Source organism: Gouania willdenowi, chromosome 9 (genome assembly GCF_900634775.1).
Source record: "Gouania willdenowi chromosome 9, fGouWil2.1, whole genome shotgun sequence".
Lineage (NCBI taxonomy): Eukaryota > Metazoa > Chordata > Actinopteri > Blenniiformes > Gobiesocidae > Gouania > Gouania willdenowi.
In genome coordinates this window covers 18,114,733-18,140,845 of record NC_041052.1, presented here as the reverse complement: position 1 = coordinate 18,140,845, position 26,113 = coordinate 18,114,733, and the positions used below count along the sequence as shown (strand labels likewise).

General features: G+C 39.5%; 2 protein-coding genes across 2 annotated transcripts in view; one reads left to right on the top strand and one right to left on the bottom strand.

Annotated features, from left to right (window-relative positions):
- Positions 1–4,524: 4,524 nt before the first annotated feature.
- LOC114470333 (hyaluronan and proteoglycan link protein 1-like) lies at positions 4,525–12,632 on the top strand. The gene is made up of 4 exons (XM_028458487.1): positions 4,525–4,843; positions 9,159–9,500; positions 10,758–11,060; positions 11,154–12,632. Exons 1-4 carry the CDS (start codon positions 4,753–4,755, stop codon positions 11,432–11,434), a joined length of 1,017 nt encoding a protein of 338 aa, XP_028314288.1. The 5' UTR covers positions 4,525–4,752; the 3' UTR covers positions 11,435–12,632.
- A 2,461-nt stretch (positions 12,633–15,093) lies between these two features.
- The window catches only part of vcana (versican a), a 50,738-nt gene continuing 39,718 nt past the window's right edge, over positions 15,094–26,113 (bottom strand). Inside the window, exons 6-12 of the mRNA XM_028457025.1 lie at positions 21,454–21,567; positions 21,241–21,354; positions 19,754–19,912; positions 19,425–19,507; positions 17,195–17,339; positions 16,701–16,883; positions 15,094–16,620 (exon numbers count right to left, since the gene is read on the bottom strand). Of these exons, the coding sequence (XP_028312826.1) occupies positions 16,463–16,620; positions 16,701–16,883; positions 17,195–17,339; positions 19,425–19,507; positions 19,754–19,912; positions 21,241–21,354; positions 21,454–21,567 (956 nt within the window). The 3' untranslated portion in view covers positions 15,094–16,462. The remainder of the gene's footprint in view (positions 16,621–16,700; positions 16,884–17,194; positions 17,340–19,424; positions 19,508–19,753; positions 19,913–21,240; positions 21,355–21,453; positions 21,568–26,113) is intronic.

Genomic DNA, 26,113 nt, shown 5'->3' with positions numbered 1-26,113 from the left:
CAGTATAATATGTAAATGGGGTTCATGAAATGTGATGTGATGTCATGTTTTGTAAAGTGTTTAATGAGTGGTGATGAGGTGCAAGGGTGGAATAAAAGAAACAAGACAATGCCCAATTTTAGATTGGATCCTATGTCAACCTATTTGGTACTTTTACATCTGTGTTGTGATCTTTACCTTCTCCACGTAACGTTTCATTTTTTTACAACATAAGCAGACTGGACAACATTCACTCTTTGCACACGTCTTCCTCAATGGAATAGACATTGATATAGAGCACAGGCCACCATGTGTGAGGCCATCTCTAATCAGGGTGTGTTGACAGATGTTATCTATTACTGATCTTGAAAATGACGAATGCTTCATTTTTTTCCATCCCGCCCTCTGTGATACTGGGTGAATGTGAACGTGACACTCCAGCTGTCTGGCTTCAGTGCTGCTTTGCTCACATAAGCATGCATTCACCACATTGGTTTTCTCTTCCCACCCAGACCTTTTAAAGTTCCAGTTGTTTGCTTCATCTCTGTTACTAAGAGTGCACACACAGGGATGGAGCCACTAAGGTTTAGTGGTATTAAAACATGTGCAAACGTCACTTCACGCCCTAATAAGGAGTACAAAGCCCAGGGAATCAGGAGTGCCGCTGCTCTTCCCAATGCGCCCTCAATCCATTCAGCGCATTTCCCCCAAATGAATATTCATAGTAGGTAGATCTCCCAATGCAAATACATTTATGCCGGGGGGAGCAATGCAATTAATGAAATCTGGAACTGTTTGCGGTGATAGTTTTAGTACCAGTAAATACCACAACTGATAAGCAGGTGCAAACACACACGCAGTGATCATCGCTGCAGTAAATGTTGACAGAAAACGCAGCGTATGTGGGGTGGATCTATTCTAAAGGGGGGTAAAGGCGGAGCCGTCGGGGAGGCTACATTCAAAATCATGCTAGCTTTTTATAAACGCCTACCCTACCTTCAATGTGCACCAGTCCATTGCACATGTGCCTGCCTGCCTGCCTTTACTTACACTAAACTTACCTAATTAAAGTAGTTAGGTGTAGTGGCAGGTGTGACGTGAGTGAAGTTAAAGTGGTCTGGTGCACTTACTATCTAGCATCGTCTGCGGTATCCATTGTATTCTACATATCCATCCCCATACTCAACACACACAAGATTACTGACCTGCACGCGCGTGCCTGCCAAGCTCCGAGCAATTTTTTCTAAGTGTTTACATGTCACGCAGACGCTGCTCAATAGTGAAGCGCGCCTGACCACTGTAGCTTCACTCACGCCACACCTGCTTCTACGTGTGACTAATATATTTATGTTTGTTAGATGTCATCCACGTGTGGCATATGTGTGCATGCACTTTAAAGTGTGGCGTCTGCAAACGTGTTAACGTGTTAAGGCACATCAAACACAGATGCGGACGTGACTTGTGCATTGTGCCCGTGTACCCATTCTAAGTCTATGGAAAATGTAGATGTAATGTTAGACGTGCAGGCGCAGGGTACACGTTTGATTACGTGTTCAATGGACTGGTGCGCATGAATTTAGACCACAGAGATGAAAAAAGGCTCCAGTTGTGTGTGTGTGTGTGTGTGTGTGTGTGTGTGTGTGTGTGTGTGTGTGTGTGTGTGTGTGTGTGTGTGTGTGTGTGTGTGTGTGTGTGTGTGTGTGTGTGTGTGTGTGTGTGTGTGAGAAAAAAGCTGAATATGCATCCGTGTCCCCTCCACGGGTCACTGTCTCACACACGCGATCAGCTGCACACACGCACCCATCTATCACTCACAGTCACATCCACGCACATTTCTCCACTGCGGATTCAATAAAGAATATCTATCTATTTATTGGCTGTAATTCATCCATTTTTTTTTTTGTCGTTTCCTCTACTTACACCTCCAATTCTGCTGCTTCACATTGTTATTGTTGCTTCAGCGCACCCTTCATGTTCACCACAACACATACAAAATGCTCATTTATATAAAGGCGGTCAGCACAAGTTCTGCACGTGCACTAATCAATGCTGCAAACTTAGTGAATCCGCGCAGCAGGTGAGGAAACTGCGTCACTAACGGATTTAGAGAAGCAACTGAATTTACTTCAGATCTCAGTGAATTCGCTCCACAGTCTTCCCGACGCCATCATCACAGAAGTTTCCAACTTTGATCACGTGTTGTATGAGTATAGGTAATGAGAAACACATGTTAGGCTCTGGCTAATGTGCACATGTGTAACATGGGATAACACATGCTTGTTCAGCTTTGACCTTTTTTGTCCTGCATTAAAGCAAAGATTACCTCAGTCTCTCCCAAAGGTCCTGATGATCACTTTTCAAATGTTATACACCCTTTTGCTTTGAGTGGCCAAAACTCAGAGAGCTGCTATATGTTACGGATGACTCCACAGCCAGGCTGAATGCTGGAAGCTGAGCCTGCAGAGAGTCAGCTGTGAAAGTGTTCATAGCCCTGAGACCTGATCTTACACAGCAGACTCTTACAGAAACCTCTGGGCTGGTACCCCACCTCGTCATCCTCTCAGGAGTTAACACATATGTATCTATTTCCACATAATCTCATACATCTGTCCATGTCACAAGATTTACTGTCCACATCTGATCCATATCTAGGTTGTGTCGTATGTCTCAATTTTGCTATGATAAATCATGGCAATGACTCTGTCTCTTTTGTAGAGATAAAATTATAACTTAATATTTTTACTATTTTACTGAACTAGATGTGTTTCATATTCAGACTGTATCTACCAGATCTTTTTCTGCCAAGTCATCAGATTTTCTTTTTACTACAGTTACATGATGCAAGACAGTCGAGGCTCTCTCTTGGATGATATTTTTTTATGGCTGCTGTGCATGTCCAGCTTTGGCTGCAGATTAACGGCTAAAACAGAACAAAGAAAAACAGTAAAGAGGGAATAAACCAAAGAAGAAGAATTATCAAGATAAATAGACGTGTCTGTTTTCCCAGGTTTTTTTTTTTTTTATAGTTATAAGACGAACCCTCCTTTCCCATCGGTCAAACCTTGTTTGTAGTGCTTGTAATGTATGTTTCTCTCCATGTAATCAGCGAAATGATGTAATATTTGATTACTCACATTTCTTCGAAAAAACAAACGGAAGGATGAAGCTAAGCTAGAATCCCACATGGACGCCTTCTCCCAGCCGGTGGCCCACTGTTGTTCTTACATGACCTGCCAAGTTCCTTCAAATGTAATTATTTGGACTATATGCAAATGTTTGTAGCTTTGAGAGGGCCCTTTGAAAGGATAATAATGGATTGAAGCCCTTTGCAAAGCTGAAGAAGACTGTTGATTGTTCTTGTTTCTTTTACACCTCCAGTTTGCAAGCAATTCACCAATTCTACAACCTCCTTTTCTTATTTTAATTCTTTTGTTAAAGAGCACTGAATAGGTATATTGCAGCAAACGAGCTAGCTCTTTCACACACACGTGTGTGCCAGACTACAGTGTTCTCACACATGATCTATTGCTTGGAGGAAGGGAAACGCTCACTTATACAACTATTTTGCCATCAAGAGCAAAGCTGCTACAACAAGGACTGGCTTTGATATTCTTAGTGTGCCCCACATATTATAGTTTGAACATTTAGGTTCAAATAGTAGTGTTTCTGAGTCCTCACACCAAGGACATGTTCCATCATAATTTCACTGTTTTAGGCTTTTCTAAATCTTATGTAATAGCTCTTTGCAGGGGGGAGGGGAATTTTTTTTTTTTTTTTTTTTGCTCACAACTGCCCACAGAAGGATCCAATCAATGCCATGTACAATGCTGTCAAGACTGCTCTGCCTAAAGAAATTATTTCTGGGCAAGAGAGATCTATCTGTTCCAGCTGTAATAACTGGGAGAAATCCAGAGCAGCATCTGCTGCACGTTGCTCGATTCTCCCAGCCTTACCATCTTTAAAAGATCATCGGAACGCCTGAGAAAACATGTTGGGGGACCACACGTAATCCACATCCCTCCAGCTTCTCTGCCTGCTCTGGACTCAGGTTTCTTCTATTGCAGCATCAGACAAAACTGGGTAAAATTCAGTTTAGTAACTGGATTGCTGACTAGGCCTCCTTCTTTATTATAAATTGAGTTGTATTAAGGGGTGTGCATTTCACACACAAAAGGGAAGAAAAGCTGCAGTTTAAGATGCAATACTATCAGAATGCAATGCTATGTGTAACATAATTTACCACTAATTAGTTTTTTATTAACACTTCATTATAGAAAATTGATAACACTCAAATAAAATGTCCTGTCTCTTAAGGATTATAGCCAGCAACATTAGTTTTCATTATTATGAAAAAGCCCAAATTATCGGTAGGTTTACAATGCAGAATTCATTTTTTCCCTTTCTCTTTCTTATAGAAAAGGAGGAGGGGGATTTTCCATAAATTAATGTGGCAATGGGGTGCTGGTATAGGGCTATGCATGGTGATGGGCTGAATGAGGAGGAGTGGTCTCAACCAGGCTTGGTTACAATAAAAGGCACTTGTCTGGACCTCTTAAGAGCCCAATCGTTCCAGTAGCACCACAGGCGCCTGCTACACAAAGACAACAGAAAGAGGGACAGCTAGGTGAAGTGAAGTCAAAGGCAGGAGAATAGCTAACTCTCAGCTCTCTTTAGATATTAATTCCATCAATACATCGGTGAACTTGCTTTTATTGATCATTTTGATATTCATATTTTTATTGAGAAAAGCTCTTTGTGGTAAAAAAAGAGAAAATGGTGAGTCTGCTCTTCATCACAATGATCTCACTGACCCTGGCTGGCAGTGCATACAGTCAAGTGACGCAAGCCCCCTTCCAAGTGACTGGTAAGTTTAAAATGATGCACATTAACATTGATATTTAATAATCTCTATTTGTGAAGATGTTTTTTTTTTTTTTTGTTGAATGCATTTGTGTCAACCACTAATGAGATTTTAAAAGACCTGCGTAAGTGTGAGCCTACTATTGCACATTCTTGTATAACAGGGCTAGACTAGCATTGGGTGAAAAAGTTGTCTCTGGGGCAACGCACTGTGTGTGTCACCATTAACTCATTGACCGCACAGCACAAACTAGCTGCTGAACAAATGACCCTGCCATTCACAAAGGTTTGCGGCTCAGCTTCTGAATGATGGCGACACTACTAATACCACAGGGTGTAATCCTACAATGTGTCACACATGCCTCAATGACTAAAAATGGGCAAGTAAGGATTTTTTTTTTTTGGGGGTGGGGGGATATTTCACTTAGAGGATGAAAATTGCCAGTATTTCTTTCTCAGTCTAGAGACTGTTTTTAAATGTTTGCTGCTTACAGAACATGGTGTGGAGACTGTATTCATTCCAGCATTCAGGATGTCACTGTGAGGTGATGGTACAAAAAAAAAAGACTATAATTACGCACATTCTACAGCGTCTGTCAAAAAAATGTTAGAGGGGTTCACTATATAGAAACTCCAAATGTGATATGCATTGAACAATATTATATAATGTGCTCTCAGCAGCTGTGCGAGCTGACTCAGTGAATGTCAGGTCAGAGTTATCTCAGCCTTCTCACTTCTAAGAGCAGATGAAATGTCTCATCTGTTGGGAGTGGTTTGGGAGAAGATTGTATTATTTTAACCAAACATAAAGTTTCTTCAGTGTGCCTCTGTGATGTCAGAGGTGTGTGCACATATGTATCTTTGTGTACATAAATGACCTCACCGTCTGCACTTTGTAGACACATTTCCTTGAGTGAGTCCAGCTCTGTCACTCTCCCATTGAGTATATTTGATCAGCTATATGAGCGCTGGGCTCTCTGTCTGTCCTTGGGGCGTTGTCTGTCCTTGCACCTTCTGACTCACTCTGGCTATGGGAGCTTTTTGGACACCAGCCACAGTTACAGGCAGCCTGACAAGGCCGAAGTTAAGAATAATGACTCGGAGCCAAACGTATAGAGCTGAACTGAACAGCAGCCAAATGACTCTGCCTTTCCCTGTGAGGTAATGGTATGTTAAGTATAATGCTTTCTGTGGTTGCTGGCTACTGGGGCTTGGCCTCATTGCTAAGGCTGGGTGGGAAAGGGGGCTCGGCTGGGAATGGGCTGAGGTCTGAGTTGAAAATGTGTTTATGTTCAAAGATGTGATGAGGCATTATTAGAAACATATTTGGTGCCAATCCATCTCCAGTGAAGTCCAACAGGTTATTGTATTGGGACCTTAGGACTGCATGTGTGTAAGCTCTTGTGGACGTATACTTTGCACGTTTACACACACCCACACATATACACACCCTTTGTTTATGCTTGCTCCAGCAGAATGCACATAACAGTTTATTGGAATTAGTGTGTAGGAGTTGGCCCAGCTGTGCTTGTTAATCCTTTCTCCATGTAGACACAGGCGGACGATCAGCAGAGGAGAGCAAAGCTGTAAAGGGATGCTCTGAGGCATCTCTTACTTGGCTGCTGTATCTGTTGGTGTGGCACACTGTGGGGCTGCACTGTTATTGACATGCAGACTATGTTCTGCTTCCTTTCAGAGTAAAGAAAGCTGTTGCTCTTTGGTTATTCAATAACTAACAGGCCTCAGGAGTTTAACACCACATTTAGGCTGTTTTACTTTGAAAATATCTTGGACACTGGGTATAGGCCAGAATCGCTGAAAGTTTTGAATTTGGTGTTTGGTGCTGTGAACAAGCAGATGGCTGCAATCATTAGCTAATTCAGCCTTTTACAGAGTGAAAAAGCATTGTGGTAATAAAATGGCAGTAGTTCTTGGCTGCAGCTGCCAAGCTCTTTTTATTGTCATACACACACATGTTCATTGAGTTTTTTCCATGTTTGATAAACCTATGCAGACAGCACACTTAAATCCACATTTTGTTTCAGCCCTTTGTAAAAACTTAGCCCCATCATTCACAAGCCTTAATTTGACTTATTCTCAGGATGTGCCTGAAAAGCCTTTTTCTTTCCACCAAAGGCTGTGCTTGTCTAACAGCCTTTGGTTTATGAGTGCAGTGTGCCTCATATGGCCGGGGCCACAGTGTCTTGTGGGACATGTGTCGGCTGCTAACTGTGGGAACAGAAAATAATGTGGACTTACCTTTAACATGGCTGAATTACAAAAGGAGAGATCTTTATTATACTTTCATTAAGTGCTCTGTAAGATACTTGGTATAGAGTAACACTTTAAAGCACTATTTTCACGATTAGATTTGCTCTGCGGCAGTGACTCAATCTGCTGCAGATGCTCCTGCGTGTCACGTTTCAGATTAACAAACCACATCCACTGGGTGGTTTTCATCTTGGTGTAAAACAAACCAGGAGGCTCATATTCTTCACACTCTATTTTACTCAAAATTTGGATACTTGCAAATCCAATTGTTTATTGACATCACATCTTACAGGCCATTGTTAACGTCACCAACACCTTTAACTCTGCCAAAACTTTTGATGTGCACTTTCTTCAGTCTGGATTGCTTCAGTTTAAATTACCCTTGATGCAACTGCTACCCATGCAGAGATTTTATGAGGCATGGAGGAGCTGTGAGTCATTTCTCACTGACAAGGATAGAGAAGTCTCACCAATAGCCTTTTTTTATTTATTTATTTATTTTTTTTAGGATTTTGCCATACTTGGCAAACATCTGAAAGTGCAAGGATCTTATGAATTACATACAAGTATCAGAGTGGTGGATGTAGGGTGTGGTTGTATGAACTGAAATGAGGTAAATCAATCTGGTAAAACTGCAGTGCAGATTAGGTCTGTCAGCATTGCCTCTGCTAATTATAACCTTGTGTAGCAGACAGTGCGGGTATTCTCTCAGTTTGTGTATGGATTTGATTAGAATTCAATCGTGTGTGTGTGTGTGTGTGTGTGGTGAGTAGGTTATGGGTTAATCCTAGCAGAAGGCAGCCAGCCAGTAGCTCCTTTTATTTCCTGTATTATCCATGTGGGAAACGTTTGGCGGGCCAGTGATGCAGTGTTCCAGTAACCATTCTGGTGTGGCTGCTCAAAGTGAGGCACCTCAACCTTATCACTGCTGCCAGAAATCAGAGGCAGGCTGATTTATGCACAGATATTTTCTTCACAGTATGTGGTAAGAAAATAAAAGTGACACCGTGCAGCTCTGTTTAAATACTAATCTTGGTTTCAACCCAACAGCTACTGATGGGGAGTCCCATTCAGCAGATAGTCCTATCTGAAAGAATTGAGGCTAGACAACTTGGAGATAATGTTGACGCTGTCCTGATGTGTTGTTTATTTTTACCTGACACAGAAGTCCTTAAAAGTAAGCATTTCCTGTGAGGTCTTAACCCGGAGGTCAGGGAACTGTTGGGATCCCATGCTGAGGAACAGCTTGCCTGCTGTTTTTAGCCAGTGTGAGGTCATTAAACAGAAATACTACACAGAAAGCATAGGATTAACATTGGTTTGTATATCATAATATAATTATATCAGCTTGATTTTTCTTTTTTCTTATTACTGATTAGCTAATAACTAATGTTCCGCCCTTTCACACTAGCTAACGCCCAAATTCAAAAAATGACTAATTATGGGCGGGGCTCCTGGAGAAGTTAAGACATTCTATACTATCAAATCTCCAATGAACAATCTCTGCTATGTTAACCAGCTACTCAATACTCAATATACCTCTCTATTCACTCTTCTCTCAATCCAACCTACACACCACAGATTGTAGAGCCCACAGGTGCTAGTTTTTCTTTAAAGGGGCGGGGCTTACAGTGCTTGTTTGTGTCGCAAGATGGTCCCTAAAACGTCACATGATCTTGTTCTCCGAGAATAGCAAAAATCAAGTAGTAGCCGGGTTTCAACCTATAGAAGGCAGTCACTCAACTAAATATGCCAAATTGAAATAGTTTTACTAAATTGGAACCAGGATCAATCAACAGCACTACTTCATAGCCAAATACATTTGTATTCAGCAGAAAAAAAGTGTTTTGGGGGTTTAGTTACTTTTTGGTTGGTTTAATGTATTTTTGTGGTTGACAATGAAACTATGATGAAAATTATTGGTCCTCATCTGAAAGAAGACTTTTTTACTTTAACACACACTAGCTACCCACTGAACTACATATTGGCTAAAACATAATACTGGATTAAGAACAGAGAGTTATAGCATGTTCCTTTTTCTCTTCTAGTTAAGATTTTCGCCGACCCAGGTGCCAATGTTACCCTACCCTGTAGGCATCTGACTTCAGACAGCACCTCGTTTGGTACCCGAGTCAAATGGTACAAAGTAGCCGATGATGAAGCCCTGAACGAAGATGTGATAAGTTCATTGGGAATTCATACGATATCTTATGGAAGCTTCAAGAACCGTGTCTTTTTGCAAGAAACTAACGACACTGATGATGCTTCTCTTACAATAACTGACGTCTCCAAGAATGACACAGGAAAATACCGCTGTGAGATCACTAACGGGATGGATGATGTATTGCAAGAAGTCACCTTGGAGGTGGCAGATGAGGGTCTCCCCACCGGTAAATATTGTTTTATATTTCTTTTCTTTACACATTTTCAGAAAGGGCTCCTAAATATACCACTTTTGTTTCTCATTCTGTTCTCCATATCCTGTTAAAAGAGCAGAGTCATCAGTCAACCGCATTTCTCTGCACTGGTTTTGTTAAAAACTTTCATGTGTCTTCAATTTATGGTGAAGGGAACTTCAAGAACAGACCGTTAGTGCTGCTTGTAACAACCAGCTGTTCTGAATCAGTCAGGATAGAAGTTCAATATTGTCAAACAATCTTTTTACTTAACATTGTTTAAAAAAAAAAAGTAAATTTAGATTTTTGAATGATTGCATATCCAAAACTTTGCTGCGTCTCTCTGTGATTTAGATAAAGCTACAATTCACTTACTTAAAGGTCTTACTATTAAGTCTTCAAACTAAGAGAATGAATAATTAAAATTCCTGGTTGGAAACCTAAATTTACACATTCAGAAACAAACGTGATTAACCAACGCAACCCTCAGCACAAAGAAGGCAGTGAGTTTAAGTTAGTTTGGCATTCTGCATATTTATAATGAAGTCTTCATTATAAGCAGCCCCAAAACTCTCCTGAGTTGGTTTTTACTGATTATCTTTATGAAGTTGATGCTTTGGTCTTTAATGCAGCAGGACATAACAAAGTTTGCACAAGATGATCCTTCCCTTTGTGCAGAGGGGCACGTAGGCACAAAATTAATGATTCAGAAAAGCCTCCGGCGAACACGTCCAACGCGCTGCATACTGCCGCACCTCAAAGTCTGTCCAATCTGTCTAAACAAATATAGAGATAAACATATTGTCTGTCGGTAAAGAAACGTTTCCAAAAAAGGACTGAGACCACCCAAGCATTCCCAGAAAGTCAAGAGACACAACCTGCTTCACCAATGAAGACAGAGATTAAACATTTTCTTTGTAAGTCAGGAAAACAGTTTGAGACCTTTTTTATTTTGTTTTTAAGCACTAAAGTGCTCACACTTCCTTGCAAATTGACAAAAATCTATTGTCCTATTGCTGAACAAACTCAGTAGAAATCTACCATCAAAGGATCTTTGGAAAGCACTTCAAAGCTGCACTTTGGGGGGGGGGGGACGTGTGTTGTTGGTCCAGGTTATATTAAAATTAGGTTCCAACAAAAAAGCTAGGTTTCATTTTAACCACAGTGATTTCCAAGTTAAATATTTCCAATTAATTTTTTAGGTTTGTACCATTTAAAAACGTGACATTTCCTTGTCCTGTGCATACTCAGGCGTTGTGTTCCCATACTCACCGAGTAAGACCCGCTACAGCCTGAATTTCAACGATGCTGTGTTGGCCTGTCAGGGTCAGGGTGCAGTGGTTGCTACCTTCGATCAGCTCTTCGAAGCCTGGAAGGGTGGGCTGGACTGGTGCAATGCTGGTTGGCTGAATGATAGCACCGTGCAATATCCCATTTCCAAACCCAGGGAGGCTTGTGGTGGCGCCAATAACAAGCCTCGACTCGTAAGCTACGGACGAAGGGACAAGCATCGGGAACTCTATGATGTCTTCTGCTTTGCCACTGCACTCACTGGTGAGTAATGTATTCTCTGTCTGTTTTACATTTAATTAATGATATTTTATTGATTATTATCAATGGTAAAATATCTGATTGGCTGCTTTTCAGGTCGTTTCTATTGGCTCAACCAGCCTGACCGACTGACCTATGATGAGGCTGTGCAGGCTTGCTTGGATGACAATGCACAGATTGCCAAGGTGGGCCAGATGTATGCTGCCTGGAAGTTCGCAGGCTACAATCGCTGCGATGGTGGCTGGTTGGCTGATGGAAGCGTCCGTTACCCTATTTCAAGACCAAGCAAGAACTGCAGCCCCACAGGACCCGCCGTGCGCTTTATTGATTTCCCAGATAAGACCCAGAAGTCCTACGGCGTCTATTGCTACAAATAAGCTCAGTGAGGGGATAGATAGACGTAGTGAGGCCATAACCACCAAAGAGCAGCAACAACCACATCCAGCAATAGCCACAATGAACCTGATCCTAACTAGCATGATTTGATTACATTTCTGAAGCTGTGATTACGCTAAAACAAGTACAAGTACTGCACATCTTACCCCCATTTGCAATGAATTATTGTTTTTTCTTCTTTTTTTTTTCTAGCCTTGCATTCATTGATTTCACACAAGCTGTTGGGTAAAGGGTGATGGTGCTCGAGTAATATGACAAAGACAAAAACTTAATGGACAACATCTAAGTTTGGTTTGTCTTCCGTGAAATGGTTAAATGTGTGAAGTTCAACATTAATAGCAATTCTGCTAATATGCAGAAGATAAATGCTGCTTGAGAAATGTGTTTATAGCATAACAATGTGAGATTTTATTTTATCATTCATTAAATCAGTGAAAGACCTGCAACTTAGTAGAGACTCAAAAACATGACAATTAACCAAAAGTAATGTAGATATACTGCAGTAAGTCAGTTGGATATTTTGATAAAATTCCAAGAAGACCAATATTTTATTTAACCCCTTTGAAAAAAAACACACACATTAATTTCCAATTTATATTTTAAAGACAATTTTAGGTTTTCCTCATTTTTTGGTTTTCACTGTTCTGATGCATTCAAAAGATTTCTTTATAGCAATTTTTTAATTATAGTTTTCCTTTATTGATTAAATAAACTGCAGTTTTCTGTTCCATGTTTTTTTTTTTTTTGGTTTCCATGAACGTAAACACAATTTTACTCTAGCATCCAAAACAAAGGCAAAAGAAAAGATTTAACACCTAAACATCTGCAAGGAGGATTTTGGGGGAACCACTGGATACCCACAATTTAATCATCCATCTTACAGTAGAATTTAATGCATTTTATCTCATTGAATTATATGCTTTAAATTGAAGGCTCAATTTATCCTCTCAATATCAATTTAACATTTGTTTTTGTTTGTTTTTTAAACTTGAGCACTGATATATGACACTTACTGCAGATAATATGTGAGTATCATGATGAACATGGAAATGTCTGTCAAATTTGTGTAATTGTACACACTTAAGCATGAACAAAAAGATGAAGGTATTTATGTATCTTCTCACCATGTACCTTTTTCCACAAAGCAGTTTGAAATAAAGAATATAACTTTCAAACCCACTTCTGTCAGAATTTTTTTGCTCTTGTTCCAAAAGGCTTTATCCCTTGGGAACCACAGCCCTATACAAATTCCTTGGATACATGGGGCTTCAGTCTGAGATCTAGACAGTATTGTTCATGATGCCAAATTTGCGGTGGTTAATCTGGCATGAATCCCTACTTTGAGGGGACTTAAGATTGTGCTCTCCTCACATTTATTTATTCGTTGCCTTTTTAGTTATGGGACAGCCTGCCAGCCCACCACTAAGTTAAACAAAAGGAATAGTATCACAGTCTTTTAGAAGCTTGAGGGAATCTATGGGAATGGGGTTGGTTTCAAGAAAGTATACAGCAAAGAAATGCTTGACACAGTCTGAACCCTTTGCTCTGTGCACACTGCAGTAGAAAGCAATGTGGTGTGGGTGGAAACTGAAGTAATTTCACATCTTGGAAAATGACTGAATAATATTACACAGTCCTTTTAAATAAATCTATAGTGTACTCAGAAATTACTCATGTTTCTTCAGAATTGATCTTCATTTCTTATATTAAGTGAGCTGTTACTGTATGTTATTTGTGGCTTAATGGATTTGTTAGAGTAATACAAACTATGATTCATATTTTGTTTGTTCAGAGAGCTGATAACGTGCATGTTCCATACTAAACTCCCAGGCCTAAGCTTCCAACCCCACGAGGGAGGGTAAGATATATATATATCATTTGTATCCAAAGTCCTTGCGATTGATCTATAAAAGCAGAGTAAGAATGTGATAATCCCAATTATTTATAGATTTGCAACATGTAATTCATCACTAAAACTATTGCCAAATGAAAGTTGTGACAAACAAAAAAAATCCTATACATTTTAAGCAATCTTTTTCATATTTGTTCTCTAATGGCCTCTTCTTTGATTATCTCTACCATTTTGAAGGAAAGTGTTGAAGTCAATTTGTTAAATGTAATTTTTATGATCAGGTTGAAATTGTCATACTTTTATCAATTAAGCCTTGACAAAAAAAAAAGTATCTCAAGTATCTCTTGAGTCCAGGACATCAGGAAGAGCTGGATGCATTTCCTTTCCAAAACGAACCTTGAAATCCCGTAAAATCCCAGCGAGACCCTTGCCGAGAGGCCAAGGCCTCGTAGTTTTTCCACTGATCACTTGTGAGACATCTGTGTTTCATGAGACCAGATTGCAGGTTTTACTTTTGCTGGAGCAGCCTTTAATCACAGGTCAGGTCTGCCCTAATAACAGAGTGGGCAGCCACAGTGAAAACCACATACCTACCCTACTCACCAGTTGCATTAAGCCACTTGATGTGATCGCTGCGATGGTGTTTAATGCTGGTAGGCTTTGTCAGTGTGAAGTCTAATGACCAAATGACTGCTGCATAAGGGGGACCATTAGGACAAAATAACCACACAGCATGTGTTGTTACACTGGGGGAACTCCCTCTACTTTCTCTTTGCATATATTTGATATGAAGATGGCATCACATGACTACCTCTGGTGTTACCAATGAGTAACAAAAGTTGTTGATATATCCATTTCCAGTAAGCACAATATGCACAACATCACATTTCACTCTCACCTTAACAGTCAACTCTTCCCCACCCCTTAGATTGTCCTACCCTGACTCCCTCCTCTCTGTTCCCTTCCCCCTCACCTAGGTGTAACACTGCCCTCTCTTTTTATTTTCTCCCTTAAATAAAGTGTTTCTCACCTTTCCTTAGGGAGGGCTGGTGATGGTCACAAGTATGCAATAAAATAAATTAATGTATTTATTTGCAATAACAAAACATGCATTGTTGTCTTAAAAAGCTTTCACTTCTTGTAGTGTTGACCTTCGACAGCATGTGCAGACAAGGTAAAAAAAAGATCTATCCATTTCCTTTTGAACATCACTTTAGCACAATGTGGTATTTCCTCTACCATTTGCTCTAACCCAGATACTTCAAATCTGCTCCTCCTTACAGCACCTTCTGTCCAACAGGAGGCTCATAAAGCATGTCTCATGACTTTTTCAGAAGTGTTTGATGTTTGTGCAAGACTTGGCGATGTGTGTTTCATGTGTAATGCTTTAATAAGGTAAAATATGTTATATTCCTTTCAAGTATGACACAATATTAGGATCTTGGCTCTTGCTTTGTGTAGGAAAAGGCACAGAAATACTGACATTCAGGATTTAGTCTTACAGCACTGCCTGCTGGTAAAATGCCCTCACTACTTTTTTTTTTTTTTTGGCCTAAAAGACATGTTACTTGTCCACTTAATGTCTTCACTCACAAATTGAAATATCAGAGAAAGCTCCAACATGAGTTAAAAGGTTACACAGTGTAACTAAGACAAACAGCTGAGTCCAAATTAAATGTTTATTGTATATGAATTAACTCTTACAAAACAGCTCTTTCAAAAATTGACACACATCCCAGACACTCGCAACGAGAAAAAAAAAAAAAAAAAAAAAACTGCTATAAATACAAAATTATATCATGTGCACATCAAGACAAAAACATTGACATTCACAGGCAAATGAAACAAAACAATATTTCTCTTGGAAAAACTTTAGAGAAACAAAATACAATCCACATCCAAATGCTTTGTTAATGAGAGAAACAAAATACAATCCACATCCAAATGCTTTGTTAATGAGGAGCAGCTAAGTGACTGATGTGACCATTACTGTTCTCTGTACTATGGTTGGCGGTAAAGAGTGGATCATACACTGCTGTGAACAAGTGACACCATCATATGTTTACCTGTTGACAATTAAGGAGATTAAAAACAGCTTTAAAATCATAAATACACATGGAACCTGATATATTCAAATCTTTCTAAATGTCATACATGATACATTCTTTCAATGGCTAATTTAAACTGTATAATGCCATTAAAACAATCAAAGAACAATAACATCAGTAATAAGAAAAGGTCCTTGAGATGACAAGGTACATATGTTTTCACAGGCAATCCCTGCCACATTTAATTTGAATTACCATCTGTGAATAAAGGTTTATTTAAAAAAAAAAACTTGTAAGTACCGAAAAAGTAATTATCCATTTAAAACTGTATTATGATTTTATATCATTTTCTAAACATTTAAAATGTCACAGGTTTCTTTCACTCAGAGCCATACAAAATGTAAGGTGGTCCATTTATGAATCAAAAGCTGCCTTCAGTGAGAATCTATAGTGATAGCAGAAAATGTATCTAACATGTGTTATTGATCACAAAATATAAATATATCAGCTCTAAACCTATTATTCCATGTGGTTAGCCTTTGGTCAAATAGGCCAAAGAGAACTGCTGCATTTATTGATTAAACCAGGGATTGATTATAGCAGAAATATCTGTACCTTATTCCCATTATTGCATTAATAAAAATGAAATTCAAGTTTCAACTGGACAACATAATTCCTTCCTTTATGAGGAGAAAATGTCAGAGCTAATGGGCTAGCTTTTCATAATTGGCTAGCCATTAGCCATAGCTAGCCTATGTTGTGATTTCTCTATGACAGGTTGTTGTAAACTCATTAATAATAGTCAGTGTGATGCCAAAGAAAAAATAATAATACAGTTTTTTTTTAAAACAATGAGAATAGTTGTTGCTTTTCCAGTATCCACCAGAAAGTTTATCAAATCCACCTTGGCACTGGTAGAAAATAGGGTCCTTTGATGAGAAGAGTTCTGTATCCTCATCATGTAAAAGGCCCTTTTAAAGAGTTCACTGCCTTTCAAACTGCATGTTATTCTTTTTTTAGTTTTCCCCCTATTTTTCCTTTTCTGTCGACACAACCACCGGATGTGTCTCATTGCAAATGTCTTGAGGAAGCTGCACCACGTTTAACAATCACACTTTCCTCCGTTTATGTTCTGTTCTGTCTCTTCTTCCCCGGTAACGCTGGTGGTGCAGTCGGAAAGCTTCATTGGGCCACGTTTTGAGACTGTTAATGCTGAAGATGGTTTTATGCTGATGTTTTCTGATGTAGATCCTCTGATAGTTTGATGCTGTCCGAGAGGAAAGATGACAGTATCATATGAGTTTCACTGAAAGACACTCGTCAAGAGCTTTTTTTAGGTTCACTTACGGCTCATGCAGGTAATTCTAGGAATATCCCATCTTCCATCTCCACGGCAACGAATGGTTGGGACATGCCTCTGAATGAAGCCAGAGCGACATTGGTACATCACTAGGGAATTAATCTCATATCTTTCATGTTTCATCCCAAATGTACGAGCGTTCTCCACTAAAGGAGGTTGATTGCAGGCCACTGGAAGGGAAAAAAACACATTAAAATGCTATAATTTACCATCGCATTATATATTCTTACCATTGTTGTTTTGTTTTTGTTTAAAATTTTACCTTTACCTACATTTTTACCTTTTTCTAGTATAATAAATGTCTGTCCCACAGTTATATATTTGCATTTTATCCTATGTTGGTATTTATTTTTGTTCTTACTGTTTATTTTTGCTATTCTATGGTGTTGCTGCAAGGTGTGAATGTCCCCTCTGGGGATCAATAAAGGTTTATTCTATTCTATAGATCATAGATTGTGTATATTAGCTGCCTTTGCTTTACCTGTGCCCTTTTTGCAGGTGTAGGTGAGGTGGTAGTTGCATGGGACATCATTCCACTGACCGTCCTCGTGCCAGATCATCACAACACAATCCTCACCAGTGGAGAAAAAGCTGTCTGGCTGGTTGGGTCTCCAGTTTTCATATTGCTAAAACACACATTTGTATCATTTGTAAGATCTGTTCGAGAATGGATTGTAACAGAATACAATACAATACAATACAATCTAGTTTATTGCCAAATGGACATTTGAAAAAGAACAGGTACAATGGAATTCTCGTGCGAGAACCCAGAGTCAGATTGAAAGTAATTACGAACAACAAATCAGCCAAGACAGTATAAATAAAGGTGAAAAACAAGGAAAGAACACAAGTGTACTCAACAAAAAGATATTTAAATAAATATAACCTGAGTTGAATTTACATATTGCACATAGCAGAGCGTGAGGTAATTTGTCCAGCATGAGGGATTCATTTCTCAATGAGTGGGACACTGTTGCTATTGATATGAATTGCAATATTAACAGAAGTTGTTACTTTTCTGGTAGGTGTATTTATTCCTTTTAAGCCACTAAAGGTGCAAAAGAAAAAGAAGTAATTGTAGTTTATTCTTTCTCCACAAGAGGGTGGAGTTTTCTGAAACACCACAAACGTTCATGCCCTTTCAAATTCTGTTCAAGAAAAGAATTCATAGAAAGCAAATGAGCCTTTCTTGTTACTGGTTATGCCATAAGAACTGTATTGTAATTTGCAAATAAATATGATGAACTTATTGTAACGTGAGCATGAATAACAAGGCTAAGGTTTGTCTACTTTACATACATTTACTTGTTCAACCAGCTGAGTTGCTGTGGGCCATTCCTGCTTCAGTGGATGCTACCTGCAGTCTCTCAGCACATTACAGGTTCAAACAGTTAACCCCCCCCCCTCCAATCACAGCCTCAGGCTGTGCTACTCTGTCATTATATAAACTTCCTGCCCAACTCAAACAAAATGTGCAACAAATCAACTGCTCAGGGGGCTTTGCATTCTCCACTTAAAGCAACAACAAAAATATCTTTGATTAATGTTTAAAAGACGATTATGTGTTAGCTTGTGTGCTTCAATGAAGAGGTAATTTTTGTATTCCTTGTCCTCTAAACAGAAATGGTTCTCAATTGTTTAAAATACATTTTATGGATTATATCCAAATCCCCTGAAGCTGACCACCCACACAGACCCCCAGGACGGTTTCATGTCAGGCTTTCCTTTCCTTTCTTCAGCCGAGCACAGGTGATGTCCATCTGTGTCTCTGTTTATTTGGTGACCCTGCCCCCGAGCTGGCTGCCCCATGGCTGGACCGTCTCATGAGCAGAGATGGATGGAGGCCGACCATACCTGTCTACGCCTGCCAAACTCCAGTCCACACAGTGTCACTCACACCCGCCCCCCTGTCCCCTGCAGGAGGCTCATCTTTTGACCCAGAAGAGGTTTATTTTTCCTCCCATCGTCTCTCAGCTGCTTGGAATCAGCTTTGAAGTGAGGGAATTCAGAGCATCTTTCTATACCACGCGAATACACATTGTAAATGACCATTTGTCTGTCAAGTAACATCTAGAGAAGCTAAGTTGAGGTTTTGTTTAGTCAGAAAAGGTTTTTAAGGAAATGTTTTCTCCTGACATGACTTAATATACTTAATATCCAAAAAAAGGATTAAAATTACTCTCGCTGGAACTATTACATGGAAGTCAAGTGAAACTTCAAAGGAACAGTCAAAACATGTCAGGAGACAAACATTTCCTGAAAAACCTTGTCTGAATAAACTACACCTCAATACTATTCAAAAGAAGACAAAATTATTATTGCTGGAACTATCTAGAGAAGCTTCTGCTTTTACAATAAATATACACTTAAAGCGTTACAGTTAAAAATATACAGTGCCTTTCAAAGGAACACACAATCCACCCTTCACGCCTCATATTTTTTACATCTTACATTGATGCAGCGTTTAGAGTTACATCCTCTGGCCTACACTCTTTTTAACCGATGCTTTAATGCATGTTCTACGCCCAAATTATTACCAGAGGCGTAACCAGGGTGGAGAGATGTGAGGCAGAGATGAGTGCGTCATTAGGACAGTCATCACAGCTCTGCCTGCATGACTGTAGCCGTCTCCCACCCCAGCTGCAAATATGCATACAGTCCCTCTGCCCTGTGTTTGTTGAAACAGAAATATGTAAGACAATTGATCTTACTATGGAGCTGCCATCGGTCCAGCGGAAGTCGTTGTCAAACATCTTATCATTCAAGCCAATCCATTGGTAGTCCTGTCCAAAGCCTACAACGCAATCAAGGGGGAGACAGATAACATTTGGCTTTTCTTTCACCACACGCATTTTTTAGAAACATAGAGACATTTTGTTATTATTAATAATAATCAGAGATATTTTGTTCACACATTAAGATGATATTTACTAAACAGTTGCATCCCTGAGAACAAAACTCCTGTTAAGCACTTTATATTCTAAAACCTTCCAATCAAATACGATATTTTTTGCTGTTCTGTATATTTTCATCAACTCACGGTTTACAAAGTGTTGCTCTTCATAAGTCAAGATGCTGGTAAGATGAGCTCCGTGCATGCGACACTCTCTCTCTGCTATGTCCCAGCTTCGTCTCTGATGGAAGTACCTGTAGCAGTGTCCTTGGAACTTATGCCACCCGTAGTCACATGTCTCTGTATCTAATGAAACAGAGAGAGAGAGAAAGCGATACATGGTTTAAAATGAAGCAACTGTATTATAAAGACAACATTACTGTATAAACCAGATGTCCTTTAGATTATGTTCCCTGTTTATCCACCAATCATTTTACGACAGCTTTCTATTTGGAAATACCTTTTCCAATTGGAGTCCAATTTCTGATTAACTGTGAAACTAAAGACACATCCTACTCCTAACACATAATTTACACATCAACATGATGTCTGCTTTTAAATCTATTCACTTCCTAGATTCAGCCTTGGAGAAACAGGAGTAGCTCTTTTTTTGTAGTTGTTTCTTTCTAATTTTTCTTCTTCTGGAAAAACTAGCTCAGACAGCAGCTGTTTCCAAACAAACATTACGCGTGAGATTCCCTGATTAGTGATCCAGACAAAATTTAGGGCGTAGCCATTGGTCAAGAAAAATGAGCTCTATCGTGTGACGCCTTGGGATTTCATACTCTCTCACCGAAAACATGTTATGAGCCTTCTTTTTTCTAAAAGTGAAGAATTTTTTTTACTTTTCTGCAGTAGTTCATGTGATACAGAGAGTAGCATATTATCCATGTCAGATGTCTGAGTGTCTGAAAAGTGTCGGAACTGTAAAATAAACTCAGTGGAGCTTAGTTTATCCCAAAAGCTATTAGAGACTAAGGGTTTTTTGGAAACAAGTTATAAAGTAGTAAATGTGATGTGATAAAGACGGTGTTTGTAACAAAAGTAACACATCAGAGAAACATGAAAATGATATGCTCGACTCTTCCCCACCCCTTCCATTTTCCTACCCTGACTCCCTCTTTCCTGTTCCATTCCCCCTCACTTAGGTGTAACACCGCCCTCTCTTTTTATATTTTCCCTTTGCATTTCTTACCCTTCCTTAGGGAGGGCTGGTGATGATCACAATTATGTAATAAAAAAAATTCATTTATTTAATTGCAATAACAAAATGCGCATTGTTGTCTTAAAAAGATTGCACTTCTTGTAGTGTTGACCTCCGACAGCATGCGCAGATAAAGTAGAAAAATTTAAAAAATTTAAAAATTAAAAAAATGATGTGTATTATGCCTTTTCTTGGATTTTATCCAGGAGTTTAGTGTTGACATGAAAATAATAGAAGTGTCAAATGAAAGGGACTTACATAATAAAATGTGATATTCTGTTTAGTTTTTTTTAATCACTGTATCAATGTGAGCTCAGTCTGCAATTAAAATGGATGTCTAGAACAAGCTATATCAGATTTTAAATGGCTTGATACTGGATACTCAGGAAGAAGTGGTTCAGGCGGCCCTTTAGGTGAACTACACACTTACCCTCTTCACAATGCTTGCCAGAGTAGCTCGGGAGACACACACAAGTGAAGGAAGCCAGACCATCAATACATGTACCTCCATTGCGACAAGGGTTGGGATGACACTCATCGATGTCTTCAGAGGAAAAAAGGAAAATGTTTAGATATATTGGTACAACATAATTTTTCAGTTGAATTAAAAGCGAATTATTGATTTCCTGAATGTCAGTCCCACCTGTTTCACATCGAAAACCACCATAACCAGCAGCACAGTTACAGGAATAAGTGCTTCCACTCCTGTAGCAGGATCCTCCATTCAGACAGATGTTTTCTTTGCATGAATACATTTCTGTGACAAAATTGCAAAATAAAAGTAAATGAATTGTCATTACACTTTAAGCTGAAAGAGTCAATTTCAGTTAAAAATTAAAAAACGTACCTGGAATTTCAACAGCCTCACCAAAATCAATATGGCCCAGGTCAACTCCTGTATAAGGTACTGCAGTTGTTGTCCCCATTTTATTTGGTGGATGTCCTTCAACGAGTGAAGGTAGTTCAGTCATGCTGTCGTCTGCTTTGTTTTCAGTTAAAGAAGATGATGTAGTGCTTACAGAGAGGACTGATCCTAGTTGTCTATGCTCCCCAGATGGTGACATTGCTGTGTACTCTCTGGTAGATTTGAAAAGAAGAGGCACAGATGTTGTGGTACCAATACCACTATTGTCAGTTTTGGAAGGTGTTGTAGCATCTATTTGGTTCACTGTTTGGGCTTCATGTGGGGAAAGGGATTGTTCAGCCATGTTCTGCGCTGTTGGCATCTTTGTCATCACCAGCTCTTTAGTTGTGTCATCAATGTTCACTGATGAACTTTCAGAAGTATCAGATTTGCTCTCAGCAGCAAGCCTAGGAATAACGGGTAATTTTGTCGTGCTAAACAGAAACTCAGATGAGGTGTTCTTGATACTGTCAGCACTTAGTGTAACAAAGCTGTGTGTGCTCTCACCCTCTTCTGAGCTTCCCGAACCACTCTCAGAACTATAAATTTGTACTGCACCCATTGGAGTTGATGCCATGTCAGTAATAGCAGCCGCTTCTCCATGTGACCTGGTGACATTTTCCTCTGAATTTCCTCCAAGTGAGTCAAAATGTGTACTCACGGATGGTTGAGGAACAGCAAATGGGGTAGGTGTGAAAATGCCTCTCTCCTGTGTTGTAGGCCGATTGCTGTGAGGAACAGATTCAACTTTCATGGGATCTGAAGCTTCGTTAAATGGTGTTGAATAATCCACAAACTCATCTGGGTAGTCTTCTGAAATTGAACTGATACCAGGACTTTGTTTAGTTGGTACAATTATCTCCTCACTTTCAGAAGATGTCTTAACATCTGAAGTGGAAACAACCAGAGTACTTTCCGTGCTTGACAATGATGCTATTGTTGAAAATTGAGAAGTTTGATCTTTTGTGTGGTCTTTTGTAGTCTCTGTTGAAGTTTCTAATAAACTTGACTTAGTAGATTCCACCTTAGAAGCTTCATTTGCATCCTGGGTAGAGAAATCACTCTGGGGTGTCATATCATTGCGGTCAAAGTCTTGCTTAAACTCTTCTGTAAACATTGTAGGGCGGACTGTTCCTGTAGATATTATGTCAAATGAGCTGTGAATATGGGGATGATGAGTAAATGTAATCTCAGATCGGGCCTGTTGAAAAGCAACTTCAAATTGTGTTGTGTCTGGTTGTGGAACAAAGGTAGTAACAAACTGAACTTTGACATCAGTTTCAGGTGTGTGTTGTAAAGGTAACATGGTGGATGAGGAAAGAGATTCCTTAACGTGCATGGAGTTGGTTCTGTCATGTGCTGACAATGAAATTGCTCCATCAGTAGGTGATGAAACTGATGATACTTTTTCTTCTACTGTCTTTTGAGGTTGTACCATTAGTGGGATTGTGGTCGGTTTTTCTGTGCTAGTCAAAGACGAGGGTGGTGTGGCTTTCAGCTTCTTAGATGTAACATCTTTGCTGTCTGTGGTCCCGTCTGAAGAAACCCATAAACTAGCAACATCTGGAATGCTTGTTGTGGAAAACGTATCTCTGTGGTGGGTAGGAGATATTGTCACTGAGGCCAGAATTTGGTCTGCTTTTAAGGTACTGTGTAGAGGACTGACAGTGAATGACAGCTCACTGCTTTGTGACCTCAAAGTGGACGATGAATGTTCAGAAGTTGAGGAATCAAATAATGAATTAGGGCTCAGAGTTCCATGTGCAGTTGGTATGAATTTAAAAGAATCAACAGTTCCTGAACCTTCTTCTTCTATTGCCTCCAATGTTGGTGTCATTGAGATTGCAGTGACACCCCCAGCTTCCTCTGTCAGAATGGTAGGGTGAATTGATGATGAGGGAACTAAAGAAGTAGTATCAGCATCAATAATTTTGTTGTCTTGAATAATAATCTCAGAGGAATGGCTGGTCGCCGCCGTTTTGCTGTCCTTCATGGTAGTGAACAAATCTTTGTCTTTTGTACCCTCTGTGAATATTCCCGAAGTGCTGGATGGTTTAGACACATGTAGTACCATAGTAGGAGTTTGTTTTGTCAGGTCAGTCATGTCTTGGCTGCTACTGGGAGTAACAATGATAACCTGTTGGTCAGTGATACTATGATAAATAATGGTAGGAATTGGAGAAGATGAGGTGTATTCATGCTGCGTTGGTTCCCTTTTAGTGCTTACTGTGTTATAGTCAGCCACAGTGTTAAGACTTGTTAAAGTTTCAGCAGTCTGTGATGAAATGAGCTCAGCCCCAAAGAGCTGATCTTTCCCAGTTGTTGTAACCGGAACCATAGTTGTCCCAGTAGTAATTGACATTTCAGTATCTGAGGTAATTTTACTGTCTTGGAATGAAATATGTTCATCTGACATTGGTGTGACGGACACAAAAGTTTCTGTTTCACCTGCTGCTTCTCCAAAAGTAACTGTCTCCTTTGCGACTGCCTTTGAGTTTAATGTCCCCATGGTTTGATCACTAGATCTCTTTCCCTCTGATGAAGTTAAATCTGTTGCTGAAGTGAAATTATCTGATGGCAAAAGATATGAGCTAGCTGGCTGCGTAATAAGCAAAGAAGTTATTATGGTTGGCTTCTTGGTGCTGTAGATAAAAGGTTCACTGACAGTGACTTTTGAAATTGGGATGGTTTTGCTTTCAAAAGGGGCAGTTGTTTTCTCAGTGCTGAAGAGGGATGAAACTGCACTTGTGTTATCAGCAGTTGTGATTTCAAGGGTTGTTGTAATAGCTGGTTTCTTTGAAGTGTGTGATAACATTACTGTACCATCCACACTTGTAGGTTTTTCAATAGGTTGAGAAACTGAATTAACTCCTGTAAACATTGAGCTTGTGCCTGCTGAGGATTTCCTGGTACTACTAACTAGTTCAGTTGGATATGTAGATGATGTTACTGATTCAACTAAAAAGGGGTGTTTGCTAATGTCGAAGTCCACAGTAGGCAGAGAAGATGAAGTTGAACTTCCCTGAGCTATTGAAGAGGACAATATCTGTTTCTCAGTACTGTAAGAATATTCTACAGCTAGAGAAGATGTTGCAGGTTTTGCAGCATAAGTTGTTGCTGGTAAAGCCGTATTTGAATCATCAATGTGAGTCAGTAAACTGTCATCTTCAAATATTCCACTGCCCTGCTCAGAGTTGTCAATCTCAGTTCTCATTGTCGAAGAAGACGGAGTTGTCTGTACAAAGTTCACAGACTCTGACACACTCCCAGTTTCATATATTTCAGTCATATTTGTAGCCACGGTAAATTCTTGATAAGCTTGTGTTGTTAACTCTATTGAAATCTCTCCACCAGATCCATCTGAAGTTGACTCTGAGTCCTCTTCATCTGATAAACCACTCGAACTCTCCATGTCAATGTAAGTTGTGGTGTCTTGGGAAGTAAATATTGTAACACTGGGAATTACCAAAGGTTGAGAAGTTGTGATTATATCGGTACTTGTGGTTATTGTAGAATCACTTACTGTGGGCTTCAAAGCTGTAGTAATAACTGTTTCAGATTCAAGGGTAGGGCCTGAATCTGACGTTGGAGTAACTGGAGAGCTGGCAGCAGTTGATGAGTGCCTTGACTCTTCGCTCAAATCAGTGAAATCATTTTCAGACCCATCAATACTTGTTGAGCTTTGGAATGCGGATGCTGGTGTTTTTGTTGTTGAATCAAACACACGAGGAGAGGACTCTACCATTGTAGTTCCACTAGTAATGTCATCTTCGTCAAAGTTGAAAACAGTAGAAGATGCAACAGTTGAAGCACTTTGTGAAAAAGATGATGTACTTGCTGATGTTTCTTTTGTGACTGGGAGCAATGATGGTTTAAAAGTAGAAGATGGTATTTTTGTCTCATCTGCTTTTCCAAGCGGAAATGATGTAATTGTTTCTAGGGTTGACTTCTCTGAAACACCTGAACCATTTTCATCAAGTGGTGAAACACTGGATGAGCTGACAGTCCCAAAAATAGCTTCACTAACCAAAATATTTTCTGTTTGATATGTTTGAGCACTGACTTCTTTTACATCTGATGAAGCAGATGGTGTTTCTGTACTGTACAGTGAGGTGGCTGTTGAAGAAACATTTGATTTGATGGTAAATTCTGTTGACTTTTCTCTCATGGTGTCCTTGCCTATTGGTGAAATAGTAGAACTTGGCTGTGTCATTACCAAATAGTTTTCAGACCTATTTGTTGAAACACTCTCCTGGGTTATTGCTGGCAGTAATGTTGGTTTCTCAGTGCTGAAAAGAGATGAAGCTGTACTAATAACTGTTTCAGATGCATGGATGAGGCCTGAATCTGACGTTGGAGTAACTGGGGAGCTGGCAGCAGTTGATGAGTGCCTTGTCTC